At 44.3% G+C, this 16,719-nt stretch overlaps 1 protein-coding gene across 1 annotated transcript in view; it reads right to left on the bottom strand.

Moving 5' to 3' along the window:
- Positions 1–16,719, bottom strand: part of LOC140149194 (structural maintenance of chromosomes protein 1A-like) — a 38,887-nt gene that overhangs the window by 15,587 nt on the left and 6,581 nt on the right. The window contains exons 4-15 of the mRNA XM_072171403.1: positions 7,904–8,140; positions 7,025–7,237; positions 6,429–6,514; positions 5,756–5,921; positions 5,138–5,307; positions 4,810–4,854; positions 3,785–3,998; positions 2,871–3,082; positions 1,897–2,118; positions 1,116–1,311; positions 892–960; positions 202–457 (exon numbers count right to left, since the gene is read on the bottom strand). Coding sequence (XP_072027504.1) covers positions 202–457; positions 892–960; positions 1,116–1,311; positions 1,897–2,118; positions 2,871–3,082; positions 3,785–3,998; positions 4,810–4,854; positions 5,138–5,307; positions 5,756–5,921; positions 6,429–6,514; positions 7,025–7,237; positions 7,904–8,140 — 2,086 coding nt within the window. The remainder of the gene's footprint in view (positions 1–201; positions 458–891; positions 961–1,115; positions 1,312–1,896; positions 2,119–2,870; positions 3,083–3,784; positions 3,999–4,809; positions 4,855–5,137; positions 5,308–5,755; positions 5,922–6,428; positions 6,515–7,024; positions 7,238–7,903; positions 8,141–16,719) is intronic.

The following is a 16,719-nucleotide window of genomic DNA, read 5'->3' as shown; positions in this document are numbered from 1 at the left end:
CTTATGGTGTTCTTTAAGTTCCTCTCTCCCAGTGGTTGATAAGGTACTGCTCATTACTTGTGAAAATGATAAATCAACTCAAAATAGTATACTTTGATCACCACCAAATAGGCAGAAATTTGGAATACTATATAATCAAACTATTTGGTACTTTATCAATGAATGACAGGAAGAAGAAATAAAATGTTACATGATTCCCACCTTCAGTATCTCTTGACTGTTCAAATTCCAGTTGGTTCAACAAGCGCGACTTCTGGTTTTCAAAGTCCAACCTCTTCTTGGCCCTGTCCTGTTGCGCCCTCAGTTCACGCTCCTCATACTGTCGTATGTTGCTGACACCGATGGAACTACAGAAGTCTGCGAAGATTTCATCCTCTACGTTATTAGATTGTTGTTTCTTGGCTTTGATAAGTTCGGCCCTCTGAGTGATCTGTTCTTCAATGGCTTCAAGACGGGGCTGTGATAAAGACAACGAAAATATTGATTAAGATTCTTTTACTTCATATGCAAACAATCTTGACAACATGCATCAACGCACAGCTATGAATTTATGAAATTACAAGGAATATGTCCACTAAATTTTCTGTATCTCAAAAGTGAGTAATTGCTACTGCAATGTTTCCAAAGACATGATGAGTTGAACATTTAGTACCACATATCAATGGCTGTAACTTGGTAGGGGATGGTTTGAATACCTGCCCGACTGCCCCTGGCAGAACCAGGGATTGAACCTGGTTTCTATTATCTATTGTTCAGAACTATAGAACACATACGGTTATGTCACACCGGTTTTGAAGCCATCACTCAAGCTGAGTTAATGAACACTGGACAAGAGATTTTGGCAATACTGAAAGAATATAATATGCTGTGCAATTAGTTATTTGTACTTACATCAAAGCCTTCAAGTTCTTGCTGTAGTTTGGTTGTAGCCTTGGTGTTGTTAGCCATACTTCTTTTTCTCTGCAAAACAAGTCAAACAATAAAATCAGTGCCTAGACCTTTGTGTGATGGGTTGGTAACTGATAGAGTACTATGACAAATCCACAAGAGATCAAACTGTATGCATGTACTTCTGAACTATTGAGATTGTAATTCTAATATACATATAAGCTTACCGTATTATCTCTGTCATTGATGGAATACTTGAGCCTTGTCTCCAACCCACTGATCTGTGATCTGATGTTGTTCAGCTCCGATTCCTTCCTCTTCTTTTTCTGTTCAATCTTCAGTTCATCTGTTAACTCGGTCTTCCGTTGTTTCAACTGGTTCAAGGATTTCTCATCCCATCGTCTTGCCTTGGCTTTCAAGTCACTGAAACATTACACACAAAAATTATACATTTTACTGTACTATAAATTTTTTTGACTTCACAGCTAAACACAAGGTCAAGGTGTACATGTGTATTTCAGTTACTTCACCACAGCTGGCTAGTACCACATTTGTTCTAATCCCAAGACTCATGTGACACTCCATTTCTAAACGTCCACAATTACACAAATAATCCAAGGAGGATGCATATTCATTTTTTTTTTTCACCAGGGCTTGCCTTGATGAAATCACTTTATCAGACATTTAAAAGCCGATTTTAAGAGATAGATTTGAAGTGTATAATAAAGAAGCACTTGCATTTTTGTATTGCCAAAAAGCATAGCAATTTCTGACAACAGGTCACATGGGCCAGTTTTGGGAAGTAATGGCCTCCGGACCCGCGCCAAATTAGAGCTCTGTTTTTCACATTTATTTTCTTTCAATTTGACCAATAACTGGATGTTCCATGACATTTCAATTACTCCAGGCCTGTATATTCATTAATATCATTAACACTAACTTTTCCAGGATTCCATGACAGCCGGAATCAAGTTACAGATACAAAGAAATTCAAACATTTCTACTTACGAAGCACCACCAGAAATGATACCAGACTTGGCAAACATGGTACCATCCAGAGCAACTGCCTTGTGTCTTTCATGTCCACCAAAGGCTATTTTCCTGGCATCTTCTACAGTCTCACACACTAAGGAATTGCCACAAGCATACTGTAGTGCTTTCTTCACATTGGGAGGGTCATACCGAAGCACATCTATGACAAGCTTCACCCCTCTTGGATCTCGGATTTCTCTGCATCGAAAAGGAAATAATTCAGAATTCAAATTGAGACATGAGATGGAGGTTCAATCAAAAAAGAGGAAAAGTACCAAAAAGGAGGAAAATTAATGAATATCCTATACTTTTGTACAGGGAAGAAAAACTCAAGAGGAATTCTTCTAATTCAAGAATCTCATCCCTTAATTGATATTCATACTCTGCATAATTTTAGTCATGATTATATAACAATATTAGCAGCAAATTGAATATACTCACTTACTTTGCCTCAGAGGTTAAATATTCAAATAGTTCATTCTGACAACATACTAAAACTTAACCAATATACAATTTAACCGCAGTAAAATTTGTCAAAACTGTCCCATGATACATTGGGAATTTGTAATGCTGATAATATTGCTTATTTGTTTCTGTGAACACTTTATGAAATTTAAATCAGATGAATGAGTTATAGTTAGGAAAAAAAACTTTGTACAGATGTCTACTTCACTCAACTACAGGGTTGTAGCTACAGTGGGCAGTGGTGTACGGCAGAGCCCACCACTCAGTTTAGGAGCCCACCACTCAGCTGCAATTTTGGCATTGGCGCCCATCACTCAAGAGTCAAAAATTGCACAATTTTGTTGAATTAGTCAAGAATTTAATTAATTTGACAACTAATTGCGAAATATGCAAGATTTTCATCAAATGCCACCCATCACTAAAAATGTCGTAGCTACAACCCTGCTCAACTAAGTAAATTTCTTGCATCAATTGTTTCCACTTACCTGAGTTTCTCATTGGTTGGTTTGACTTCAATGAAATCCAGTGGCAGGAATGTCTCTGGATCAGCTCTCTGTTCCTTCATGTACTGAATACAATCCCTTGCAGTCTTCTCACTGTCTACGATGATAGCATCCATGTTCTTACCAAGGGTTTTGGTGATGGCTATTTGGTACTTCTTCTGGCTAGGTTCACACAGATCTATCAGACGGCCATACTGGATGGAGGATGAAAAAAGGAGTTATAAATCAAATTTAATCACAGGAAACTTGAACACAAGTACACAGCAAGTTTTGAGGTTTCTTTTAGTTCTTAAATTGTGATTGCAACCAGCAATTATTAATGTCAGTAACACTTTTGGCCATCTTAATTAAAAAGTTTTGACTCAAAGCTCTCATGCACGTTGGTAAAACGGTGTGCATTATGCTTCCCCTTTTTGTTTAATTATTAAAAAGAAAACAACATAAGTCGATTCATGTTTTTCCAAAAAAATGTACATGTAGACCAGATTATCTAGAAATTGAACCCCCCCCAAAAAAAGAACACAAAAAAGCACCATTGCGCATTAGGCCTACAATATGAAATCACATTAATAAGGTTGTTTCCTCTTCTGATATCCTTTAATTTTTTGTTGGTAACAACTGTTTGTCACATGACACATAAACATGTCACATGAGTCAAGAGTAGTTTTGTTGTGAGCACAGCCACATTAAGCTCTAAATACTCTGTATACTTTCTGTACATTTCATCTCATCTACACTCTTGGATAGCAAATGGTTAGTGAGTAGATATTCAATCCATTCTAGTATCCATTATTTTCCAAAGAAAGTCTTCCCAATGAGTTTGTTTTACATACACCATAATGATTAACTAATTGTTTTTTCAAACCATGCCTATAAGATCAATATTGTCAACTTACCACCCCATTAAAGAGCCTTTTGAGGTTTTCAATCAATTCAGTTTTCTTGACATGTCGTGCACTTTCATGTTTGTCCACCTTGGCTTCACCCAGTTGATCTACGATGGATGTAAGCTCTACATTTATTTCCTTGATGCGTGTTGTAGCACCTTCCACATCAGTTGCCAGACTTTCTTTGAGACGCATCTGTTCTGCTATGGCATTCTCACTTGACCTGCAAGTAATTTCATGCAAGTATAGAGGTAGTCATTGTGACGTCAACACTGCCATCTTGTGGGTACAGAGTGCCTTGTTGCTAAGATCACCGCGTTGACGCTTGACTGAAGAGGTGCTTCCGCGTAATAGGGGGCATTATGTCTAATGCATGACATGCAGAACGGCAGTACCCACAAGATGGTGGATCCCGCGGAAAAGGCTGATGGCCTCTATTGGATTTACAATGCCATTATGCCTTGTGTAACATTTCATTATTGAAGCTTCTTGACAAAAATAACTTTTTTACAACTTTTAAACTCTCTTTACTATATTTTACAGTGGCCAGCTTCCCATTTTTTAAATATCAAATTCTGTGTTCTTTTCCATTTTTTAAAACTTTACAGCTTCTAGGAAAGCCTAACCATTTAAATTAAATGCAAATTTAGGTTCTAGAAACACTATGTAAATATCCAATATGGTGACTACGGAGATACTACCATATTGTGAGATCATGGTAGCGAAAAAATGGGGGGATTGCAATATTATGACTACTAATTGGCCCTGAAGGCTAGTAAATAAAGGAATTGAAGAAAATATCAGTAAAAACTGGGGATTGCTTTGGTCTTTTGCTGAATGTTCAATTGTTCATTCAAAATAACCAATATTTTAGGTGGAAATTATATTTGATATTCCCATTATCTGTCTTTTCCACAAAATTTGATTCTGTGCTTCCCAAAAACCTGCCACTTTATTTGCTCTAATCTCAACTTCTTAATGACTGATAGCAAATAATAAAACAAATGCCCGAGTTACAGTAAACTGCTACTTACTTGATGTAGTCATCTAGTTTCTCCAACCTTTTGATATTTTCATCTCTGCAATGTAAGTTTAATTAAAACCACAAATTAGTTTCAAAAATTGCTGACAAAAACAAAAAAACAACAAATTTATTGAATTCATACTTGAAAAAACATCCAACGCAACTAAAGAGCCTACACATGGAAAGATATTGTACTTAATTTAGGCTACAGTTGTTATAATTTGTCATTTCTGCTGAAGAAAAAAATCGGACTGGAATCAATTATATATACAATCGATTGCCAAAAAGTATTGTGTGTTCACATCTAGATAAAATTGCACACATGCCTTCTAACTTACTTCTCATGTTCTTTCTGTTTCAGCTTTGCTACCAGTTCACTCTTACGATGTTTCTCACTTTCCAGTCTGTCTACATCTCCTTTCTGATCACGGTTCAGTTTCTCTAGCTCTTGTAAGAGTTGTGATGAAGTGACACTGGCCTCTTTCTTTAAACGATGGTATTCTTCCACCTGGGTGGGAATCATATAATGTTATTATTTCTACAATGCTGGAGAAAGTGTTTCTGTGTCTTACAAATGATTCCTGTTGAGTTTTAATTTGGCTTGATTCTTCAACTCACAGGACATGTAAATTGCAGAATAAAAAGACTGTTTCAGATGTATTAGATACTTGGTATTTAATTTGACACCTTACAAGTAACAAATTGTATATAGTTTGAATAGTTTGAATAGCTCGTAATCGGCGGAAATTGTTAGGCTTTTACCCTACCCCAAAAAGTAGACCCACATTAAGAGTGATATAATTGACCTGTCTGGTCTATAATGTAGGTGTTTAAGAAAGTAGACAAAGTATAGGACTTGAATTCTCTAAATAAAATATTTTGATATCAATATGTGATTATGAGCTGAACTAACTATATTGGTATTTGTGAGATCGGTGAAGTGATGGTTGACATACCTGTGATTCCTCTAGTTCCAAGTCTCTGCCTTGACTCTGACTCTCCTGTTCTATCTGCTCTTCAAACTCTGTCTTCTTCTGTTCCACAGTCTCCAACTCTTGCTCCAACTCACGAATTTCAGACATGTGAGTGTCATGTTGCTTTTTGGCGGATTTCAATGATTTCCTTTTCAAATCAAGACAAGAAGCCATGTAAGGTGCAATTAAGAGATAACTGAAGTAAATATTTAACACTTGGATGACAAGAATTTCCTGTAATTTTGTGTTATCTTTCTTTCATTTTATGAGGGATAGCAATCTGTGGGTGAGGTGTTTTCCTCATAAGGAATATACTGTCAGATAAATGTTAATCCTCTCACAAGGCAAAATTTTACTAATCAGGTATGAAATATGATTTGTGGAGTCGTATTACATCGTATAATGAAGAAATTCACAGAAATGTATCCTTTTTTTTGATAATTTACAGGGTCAAATCATGGATGATCAGTAAAAGACAGATAGGTGAAAGGGGAAACATTTTTCTTCCTTGCACATAAATCTGATTTTTGATAATATTGACATTAAGACAAAACAAGCCAACAACAACAAAATAACAATAACAACAACAACAACAACAACAACAACAACAACAACAACAAACAGAAAAAATATAAATTTGCAGTCAGTTACTTACTTGGCAGTTTCTAGTTTCTTAATCATGTGAGACGTCTTCTCCTTGGCTTTGATGAATTGTGGTTTCTTTTTATTTAAGTCAACTTCCTATCATGACAAAATAAGAAAACAAGAAAATATATAGCACCACTGCAAGTAAAAGCAAGTTCTAACTTACATATTTTCCCTCACCCAGTTGAATTACTACTACACTTACATGTATGTAAAGAACTGGACTAACCTAACCTAACCTAACACATGATCAACTTACAACTGGAAGTGTAACAATTTAGGAACAAAAGTTGATTCTAATCTTTAACCAGATCTTTCTTTTTCTACCCAAAAACTTGATCTGGGCAGGCGTGCTAATCAAATCAAAAGTTCTGGAAAACATTTTGCATATTTAAACACTACCCAAAATCTTGATCTGTGCATATGTGCTTATCAGATCGAAAGTTCTGGAAAACATTTTACATGTTCAAATACTAAACAGGTTTGTTTACAGACTAAGCAAAAAAGAGCATGTCAAGCGAAATTAATTTATCGGGTGATCTAGCACAAGATAGATAAAAAATGCTTTAAAAAATAAGCTCAAACTGATGAGCACCTCTGACTTACCTTTTCTCTCATGTCTTTCTCAATAGCAGCTAACTCTCTATTCAGTTGACCCATTTCTTTCTTCTTCCCTTTCATCTTTTCTTCCACATTTTCTCGCTTGGATTGTGACCTAGTGAGGTTGTCATTGCGGTCTTTCAATTCTTCCATGAAGCGTTTGATATCATTCTCATTGTGAAATAATTTGAAGAGTTGATATTCAAGTTGAAGTCCCACCTAAAAATTGTAATGACGTGATTAAACTGTATTAAAGCATATGCCTATGTCACAGATAAAACAAACATTTACTTTATAGACCATATCATAATCCAGGTGGCGAAAACGAAATGATCTACTTCACTGATCAAAGTTTTATTTAAAAGCCACCCTTGCTCCATTTGCAGACCACAGTATCTATCTAGATTCAAGATCCTCCGGTTGTTTGGTCAATTCCAATCCATTGGTTTAGTACTTTTCAATGTCACCATTTTTTCACCGTAATAAATATTCAATCTGTATGAATATGTGATAGAAACCTAGTCAACACTGATCATGCCTCTGAATTTGATTTATGTTAACTGCTGTGTGGAATTAAATAACCATACTTGTTCCCAAAGATTAATTTGACCCTTGGTCAGGTGGCTGTAACTGTAAGACGTGCAACATTTATGAAGGCTCATTCAGGGTTAAAAGGGTACCCCCATTTATTTTCGCATTTTTATGCTGAAATACCATTATTCCAGGAAATGTTAAAAAACAAACAAAAACAAAAAACATTTCCCATTCCAAACATTCTTTTCATGACCCCATTTCCAGAAATTCAAATATGTCCAAACTATTTACATCCCTGTCCCTATAAATTAGTAAAATTACATTACAAAACCAAAACAAAGATCTCATTACCAAGTCTTCCTTCAACTTCTGGTACTTCTCCATCTCATCTTTCTCCAGCTTGGCTTCTTTTCTCTCAGCAGCAATTCCTTTCTTCTTGTGGTAGTTGAACTGAGTGTCTTCTTCAGCTTTCAACATCTCAGTCCTTCTTTTCTCATAATCAGACTTGAGTTCACCAGACCGACTGATCTCTTCAAAGAGGACTGTCCTTTCTTTGGGGTTCTTCATAGCGATAGATTCAACTGCACCCTGGAATTAGAAATCATCAGGAAAAGTATATTGTACAGGATGTTCACTTTACTTTTGAGTAGTCCTAGCTTTGTGAGAGAACCAAGCTGGAAGAATGTATTAACAGCTAGCTAAATGCCATCAACTATGTTCACAGGGTAGAGAATAGAGATATGCAATGGGGCAATTCCATCCAGCCCTCTTATTCAAATTTAATATGACATTGGCAATTAAATTGGACATTGGCAAATAAAATGGTTCAGCCACATCTTTAGGAAACTAACTTAGAAGCTTTCTATGACCCAATATAAATAAGATAAACTGGAGAACCAGTTTGACACAAGCCCTGTACCATCAGGTTATTGTCAACCTCATTATAATATTTACAGTAATTTCTTGGCCAAACTGGAACACTATAAACGCTAGTGGCTCCGCGATAAACACACGCGAATATAGCGTGGTACAGAAGAAAGCATGCATGCGCCTTACATTGCGTACACGCTTAGTACGCTACAAGGACGCAACGCACATGTTCCAGTTTGGCCAAGAAAATACTGTAAATATTATAGTAGGAGTCACTCTTTCTCTAGTTGTGATCAGAAATGCAGCTCACTCAGCAGAGACCTGTGCCACTGAAGACCACTTACAACTGACTGATTCTAGTAGTGATAGGCTGTATAAGGGTGTAGTTGCAAACAGCTTAGGGTACCAGCTTATTTGATGCAGCTTGTTGTTCTGAGTAATTTGACACCAATTTTATTGAAATCGGCCAAAAACTGAGACAATGCCGGCCAAATAAGGGGGGGGGGCAGATTTGACATTTATTTTCTAATTTTGAGGGAATTTTATCACATTAAGGATTATGTAATGCATTTTTAGTATCTACTTACATAGTTTTAGGTCCAGGAAGGTCATTTATGCACTTTGTGTCAAATTAAACTTTTACGTGTCTTTAAAATGAACAGTTTTGGGTAAAATTAGGCCGTGAGGGCGCTTTACCTTTTAGCAACCCCTTTCGCAACCATTTTTGATTTTTAAGTTAATCATACTAGAGATAATCATCAATCATCCATATTCTGAAATTTTCAGTCATTTATCACATTTGGTGTGGTTGTGGCGCTAATTTTTAATACAGGGGTAACCTGCCCATAGCAATATACAGGGGTATCTAATAAATAATTATTAGAATCCAACAAACAGCAAAGAAAACGCCCATAATTGTCAAAATAGTGAAAAACAGAGGGGGTCCCAAGAAATCCCCCTTATGCGTAGTTTTTTGGCAGGCATTGTCTCATTTTTCAACCGATTTTTTTCTTAAAGGTGTCAAAATAGTCCCAAACAAAAATGTTTGGTAGACTCATAACCGGTGCGATCTTACCTTTCCGATGTTGATTAAGATACTTCTTGCATCGATCCCGAGATGCGGAAAAACCAATAGTCATTTTGTCCCACATAAATGAATAAATAACAAAAACCCCGATCCCGAGTGGACTCACCCATCCGGCGCCGTCACATACGCTAATCATCCCTTATCCGACTTGGGCAGCCCCTACTCGCCAAACTTGTAGAGGCGGCGGGGTCCGGATAATCAACATCGGAAAGGTAAGATCGCACCGGCTATGAGTCTACCAAACATTTTTGTGTGGGACCAGACTCAGTACACCGGGCGAGCTACCGTGTCCGAGATTGATTAAGATACTTCTTGCATCAACATCTGAAAGATCGATCTAGCAAGTAACCGACGGATGGAGGTACAAGATTGGCCAGCATCTGATAAGGATCGGGAGTGGGTAGCATGGTAATCGCGAGGTCAAACTATTTCCCCCCCTCACGGCCGGAAACAGAAAGACTACGTGAACAGACAAAAACCCTGAACTGAAAGTGCAGTGGTTAAGAATAGAAACACTGGTTCTTACCATGTTGGAATTCTGATTGTCCATAAAACACCTGATACCCAACCACCATGTTATCTCCCAAGAACAGCCCTGGTGAACTTATCGCCTGGTCGTTGGTTTACGTTTTTGTAGTAAACCGTGGAAAAGGACGACGGGTTCTTCCAGGACACAGCCTGACAAATCTCTTCAATGGGGACCCCCCTATGGTAGGCCACGATGATGAGATAGATCTGGTTGAGTGGGCCTTGGGGCGGCGTCTTTTGCCGCCCCGAGTCCACCAACACCTGGACCAGCGACCGTGCCAGAGTCTGCTTAGCGGCTGGACCGTGCGGTTCTGCGTGGGTGATAAATGAGCGGTCATGAGCCCCTCTTAAGGTTTGTGTTCGGCCAAGGTAGTGCTGTAGCGCCCTCACGGGCACCACAACCTGTCTTCGACTATTGACGAACCCTGCCCAATACTGGGTAGGAAGAGGCGAGTGTCGGAATGTACTTCGCTCATTTTTGCAAGGAAATCCAGGCGAAGAAACAGCGTCGCTCCGTTGTTAGTAATCACGGAGGCTGACTTGAGACTGCGTGCAACTCCGAGCAGCGCCGTCCCGAAGCCAACGCCAGAAGAAAGGCCGCCTTAAGAGTGGCGTATTTAAGGGTCGCTTTTGACAGGGGCTCAAAAGGGGACCCTTAATATACTCCAAGACTGTGTTGAGGTCCCATGGAGGGACCACCTTCCTTTCGGCGGGCGCTCGTTGAACATACCGTCGAGAAGAAGACTTAGGGACCCATCTGAATTGATAGTCGACCCGTCTTCAAATCCCCGATGAATCGAGAGAATGGCTGACTTGTAGTTGGCTATCGTTGCCTGCTGAAGTCCTGACCTGAACTTTTCTGTCAGAAAATCTGCCACTAGAGGCACAGGGGCTCTAGTGGGAGATGTATTTCTCTCATCGCACCATGCGTAGTAGGGAGCCAAACGCTGACTATACGTACGGAGGGGAGACTCTCGTCCACCCCCGGCGCTGAGAGAAGCAGCTTCTGATGAAAAGCCTCCCTCCGCCGCACGTTCCCTGATAAGGGCCATGCAGCTAACTGCAGGTGCTCTAGTGGTAGACTTGGTACCTCTCCTCCGGGCATCCGGAGTAGATTTGGTAACTCGGGGAGTCAGCCGCTAGTAGATCCACCATCGGTCGAAACCACAGGTGTTTCGCCAGAACGGTGCTATCAGAATGACGTTGCAATCCTCCTCCCGATCTTGGTCACCACCCTTGCGAGCAGTGAGATCGGGGAAAGCGTAAGCAGTCATTCCTCCCCCGTCTACGGACAGAGCGTCCACGGCGAATGCCTGTGGGTCTGCGACCCTCGAGCAGTACACCGGCAGCTGATGATTTCGATGAGATGCGAACAAATCTATCGAGGGGTGGTACATCACCCGAAGATCGTCTGGGCGACCTGCGGAGCAAGGGACCATTCTGTAGGTCCCGACACCTTTCCTCGTGACAGATCGTCGCGAGGATGTTGGTGACTCCGCTATGTGCATCGCTCTCAACGTAATCTGCCTGGCCTTGCACCACCCTATCAGGCGTAGTGCGTGCAGGCACAACCGTGGTGACCTGGTGCCCCGTGTCTGTTGAGGTAGGCCACCACGGTTGTGTTGTCCGTTTGGACAACGATATGAGATCCACGATCACCTTCTCGAAATGCTGGAGAGTTCTCTCCACTGCCCAAAGTTCGAGAAGGTTGATATGGAACTCCGTCTCCGTGGCCGACCATAGGCCCGAGACTGAGTCCCGTGGATGTGGCCCCCCAGCCCAGCTTTGACGCGTCGGTCGTCACTACGTGACGCACCGCTGGTGCAGGAAACCTGACACCTTGAGTCAAATTGGGCTGATGGGTCCACCACCAGAGTTCCTCTCGCGCGATCTCCGACGCCGGAACCGCGAGGGATATTGGGTGACGACTGGGCCTGTAAAAGGCTAGAAGGTGTAGTTGTATAGGCCTCATGTGAAAGCGGCAGTGCAGTGCGAGGTCTACCATACTGGCCATAAGGCCCAAAACCTTCATCCATGCCACAGCGGGTGCCCCTCTGACTCGGCCAAGAGTCGGGCACACCTCGCCATGTTAAATCACCCTCTCGGGTGAGGGCGCCTTGATCCCCTCCTTGAGGTTGATCTGGGCCCCTAAGAATAGTGGTGTCTGCGTCGGGACCAAATTGGATTTCTTGGCGTTGATCAGAAATCCCAGGTCCCGCACCGCACGGACTACTAACTCCACGAGACACTGTGTCTCCAGCGGGTGCGTCCGTAAATGAACCAATCGTCCAGGTAGCAACACATGTTGACTCCCTGCGCTTCAGGTGCGCTGCCACCGCCCTGACCAGGAGTGTAAACACTCTGGGGAGGTGGACAAGCGAATGGCAGGCATCGAAACTGGTAAGTTTGACCCTGTACCTTGAAGCGTAGAAACCTCTGATCTTGAGGTGCGATCGGAACATGCAGATATGCGTCCGAGAGATCTAGCGATGCCGCCCACATACCCTTGATGGGGCAGGCTAGCACCGAAGCGAGAGTCTCCATTCTGAACCTCTTGGGCCTGATGAACTCGTTCAGCGGCTTGAGGTTCAGAATGGGCCTCCAGTCGCCGGTCTTCTTTGGAGCCAGAAAAACGTGCTCCAAAACCCCTTGGTGAAAGGGGGTGACCGGGACAATCGCTTGCCGTGAGAAGCTGAGTGACCTCTGACAGTAGTGCCCGGCGCTGGGGGCCGTCTGGCGGCACTACCGTGGACCTCTGAATCGTGCAGGCGCACGAGGGGTGGCTGGTAAATTCCAGCCTGTAACCCCCACTGACCACTGACAATACCCAGGCGCCCGGAGAGATGGCATGCCATCTCTGGGCGTAATGTCATCAGCGGACGCCCACAGGGGAATCCCTGTGGGAAGTCAAACCTGCCGGCATGGACTGTCGACCGCCCGTGCCCTCAGGACCGATCTGGTTTGCCACCCTTAGAAGAACGGCTCTTCTTAGGGGCTTGCCATCTGATCCAGCACTACTCTTGCGCTTCCCAGTTTTTTGGGAGGTGCTGGAGTAGCCTCGGGCTCGGGTGTAGTCTGTGGTGCGCGTCCTGCTGAAGCCGGAGCTGGCGCTGAAGAACGCTTAGAAGACTTCTTCTTCTTGTGCTTCTTCTTCGCCTTACTGCCCTTCCCCTTGGTCAGGGCAGCCTCTGACTTCTTCAGAGTGCTCTCATTGGTGGCCTTCTTTGCCCGGTCCTCTACCGTAGCGCAAAAGGCCTGTCCAAAGAGTAGCCCCTGTCCCACCGAGTCTGACTTCTTCATTGCTTCAGCAAAGTCGGAGCCATAAGTTGACTGGAGGGACAGACAGGCATACTCCCGGCGGCGAGATGACATCCTATGGGCTAGGCCCATAGAACTCTCGTTGAGGTTAGCTGTTAGCACCGCTAACAGATTAACCTCTGCGGAAGAGTTCGGCGTTGCCCGTGGTGGTCGTTCGCTACCTTCCTACCGAGGTGCTCGGCAAGCGTGGTAGCGACGCTAGAGACTCTGATAAGCGGCGTGCTCGCTTATCGATGAGCTTTAGCTCCTCCTCCCACTGGGGGGAGAACGACCCGTGCGCCTTGGCCGCTAGCGGCAGGCGCTTGGCAGCGTCTGGATCCATGTCAGGGACCCTGAGGTAGGTTTCGTAGTCCTCCTGCGAAACACGCGGTGGAAGCGTGCAGGCACGCGGCGTCGAAGCTCCAGCGAGCCTGACAGCCCTCTGAAACCTACCCTTGAGGTCCGCCGGGAATGCAAGTGCGAGGCGACCCTTGTGTGGACGCGCTAGCTGGGCATCCTACTGAAAGATGCCCTGGTCCTCCTGAACGGACTCCTCCTGAGAGAAAGCCAGGCCCAAACCTTGGGCCACACGGCTCATCACCTCAGCGGTGTCCATGAGGCAGACCATTGCTAGCGAGTTCCTCACGGGAAGGGGGAAGGATACCTGAAGCTACCTGCACAGCCTCATCAGACTGTGAGTCGCTACTGGTTTCATCTTCCGACTCCTTTCCCTCGCCTTCAGACTCTGACTCACTCTCTGATGAGGAAGAGATCTGACGACGGGCATCTGAAGGTGGACAGGGAGGTGTCGCCACCGTGTGGCTAGCCAACTGAACACCAGCAGAAGAGGGAGTACTCCCGCCAGACCCGAGATGCTAGCCATAGCACCCGGGATCCGCCGCGCTCTCGCTGCTGTCGCCTAGCCATAGCAGCGTGCGGCCTACCCTGAGCTGTATCAGGGTTAGCCACTCGCCGCCCAGCCTGGGTAACAGCTGGTGGTACTGCTTGCCCATCGCTAGGCGGCACTTGCCACGGTGCTAGACCGTGGAAGAAACCACCCTGCGGCGGATACCACGGGCATACCCTGTCGGTAGCTGACCCTGAAAGGATCCGCCACCAGGGAAACCCCATGGAAGCAGCAGTACCAGTACCGCCTCCCCCTGTTGCCACAGAGACTGTGGCAACCAGGAAGTACTGCGGTACCTGCGTGGTAGTAGCGTAGGTGCCCGGTAGGGCTCCCGGCTGCGTACCACTGTACCCATGCCTCACAGCGTTCCCCGCTAGAGGATCAAGCCGTGTGTATGGGTACCCTGCTATACTGGCTGTCCCTTGGCTAAAAGGAGCTTGCCTAGTATCACGGGTAGCTGAGCGTGTATACCCCCGATCAGTCACCTCGCTACCTGAATAGGCAGTATCAATCAATGGAGCCATGCTCCGCTGAATAGATAGTGATCGATCATAAGAGGTAATCGACCCATTGACTGTAATGGATCACCCACGCTCTGCTGGCTCTCGAGGACATAAGTGGGTTGTTGATCAGCCAGGCTGTTCAAACTACCTACCCTAACCTCTTGAGCCTCGCCCAAGGTCGCTGTGTGTGGCGGACCACTCACGGCAGCTATGGGCGTGCGTGCATAGTGGCTACCACTGAAGTCGAGCCGTAGCTCGTCTCGGTAGCTGCCACCGTTTGCACTTGGGTCGCTGTCCCGTGAGAGACTGCGAGCCCAACCCGATATAGCCGCTAGCCAGTCCCGGAGGACAGCCGGCAGCCATTCCAAGGCCCAGGGCATCACTCGGCGGTCCCGCCATGGAACGCTGCCGTGTGACAACCCCAGTTGGTTCTGCTAAGACTACACCAAGCGTTAGCCCCGGTATCGTCTCTGCTAAACCCATGCACGTTTTCATTCGACCCTTGCGGGGGACGAAAGGCGTGCGGCGTGCCGTGGATCATCCCGGGCAAGCCCGGGGTTCCACTGGCACGCTGCGTGCTGAGACCGGCCGAGGCAAGCCTGGAGGTCCGTTCGCACGCTGTATGCTAGGATTCAACCCAGGCAAGCCCGGGGTACCCTTGGCATACTGTCCGTCGCCGGCTACTTCCGCGGGTGCTAGACCCGCTCTTTCGCCAGCAATAGACGGGTGTCCACCTGCAAGAAACTCGCTAGAGATCTCACTGGTAGACTGGTACTCGCCTGTTAGGGCAAGTACCGCCCTGCTGCCTGCTACTAGCTTAGACGTTATGTCAGTGCTTTCGCTGGCTGCTAGGCCTTCGGGCTCGCTAGCAGTCCCGGAGGTCCGCCTGCTTGCCGGGACCGGAGCCCCAGAGGTTACCTTAGCGTGGCCCTTGCCGTCCGCGCTAGTACCTACCATATCAATCTTACCTGTAGGCTTCTGTTTCTTGGTCTTCGTTTTCTGTCTGTGTCGAAGACCCAAACGCGCGCTACTTTCTAAATCCTCGAAGTGAATGTCCGATAAGCCTATGCAAAAAGAAGCACACTTATTTGATTTAGAGCAATCCCTGTGGGTGTAGCAGAGTGGATGGGTCCCACTCTGCCACAAGGAAAGGCATGATTGACAAGGCCTGGACATTGTAGTAATCGGGAGCGTATAGCACTACCCCCGAACACAAGCTCAAGCCCAATAAACAGACCCACACGCACAGTGGCTGTCGCTGATGTAGTGGTATGATATAAAAATATATGTACAAAGGGATGAAAAACTGAAAACCTTTTGCTATAGATTTGTCAGGCTGGTCCTTCGAAACCCACGAACTCTTAGCAGTAACTCGTCATCAGACGCGTACTGAAAGATATAACGATAGAGCACACCATAAACATAGCGATAATCACTCACCATACATGTATACACAGTACTGTACAAACATCTATTGTAACTTACTAGTCTGCTATAGTTGTTTTACGTGAGAACAACAATAAAATGGCGTCCTAAGGGCGCCCATTTGAAAACGTGTGTCCCGTATCTGACGGAAACACTCATACAAGCTAAGTTTTTGGATCGTTTTTGTCACTTTTCTAGCGAAAAATGTCGTCAAAACTATCTCCCTAGCGTACTATACTGGTTGGTTTTTACCTCAGGTGTAACAAACAAACTGTATATCTAAATCCTTTGGTTCGTAATGATACTTAGCGTTGGTAAAGAAAAATCCACACGTCTATCTCATCTAGAAACCAAGGAGGATAAGGGATGATTATCGTGTGTGACGTCACCGGATGGGTGAGTCCACTCGGGGGATCGGGGGTTTTTTGTTATTTATTCATTTATGTGGGACAAAATGACTATTGGTTTTTTCCGCATCTCGGGATCGATGCAAGAAGTATCTTAATCAACATCGGAAACGGTAAGATCGACCGGTGTACTGAGTCTGCTC

This window comes from Amphiura filiformis, chromosome 3, assembly GCF_039555335.1.
Source record: "Amphiura filiformis chromosome 3, Afil_fr2py, whole genome shotgun sequence".
NCBI lineage: Eukaryota > Metazoa > Echinodermata > Ophiuroidea > Amphilepidida > Amphiuridae > Amphiura > Amphiura filiformis.
Note: the sequence above shows the minus strand (reverse complement) of the source record. Positions and strands in the feature narration are given on the sequence as shown.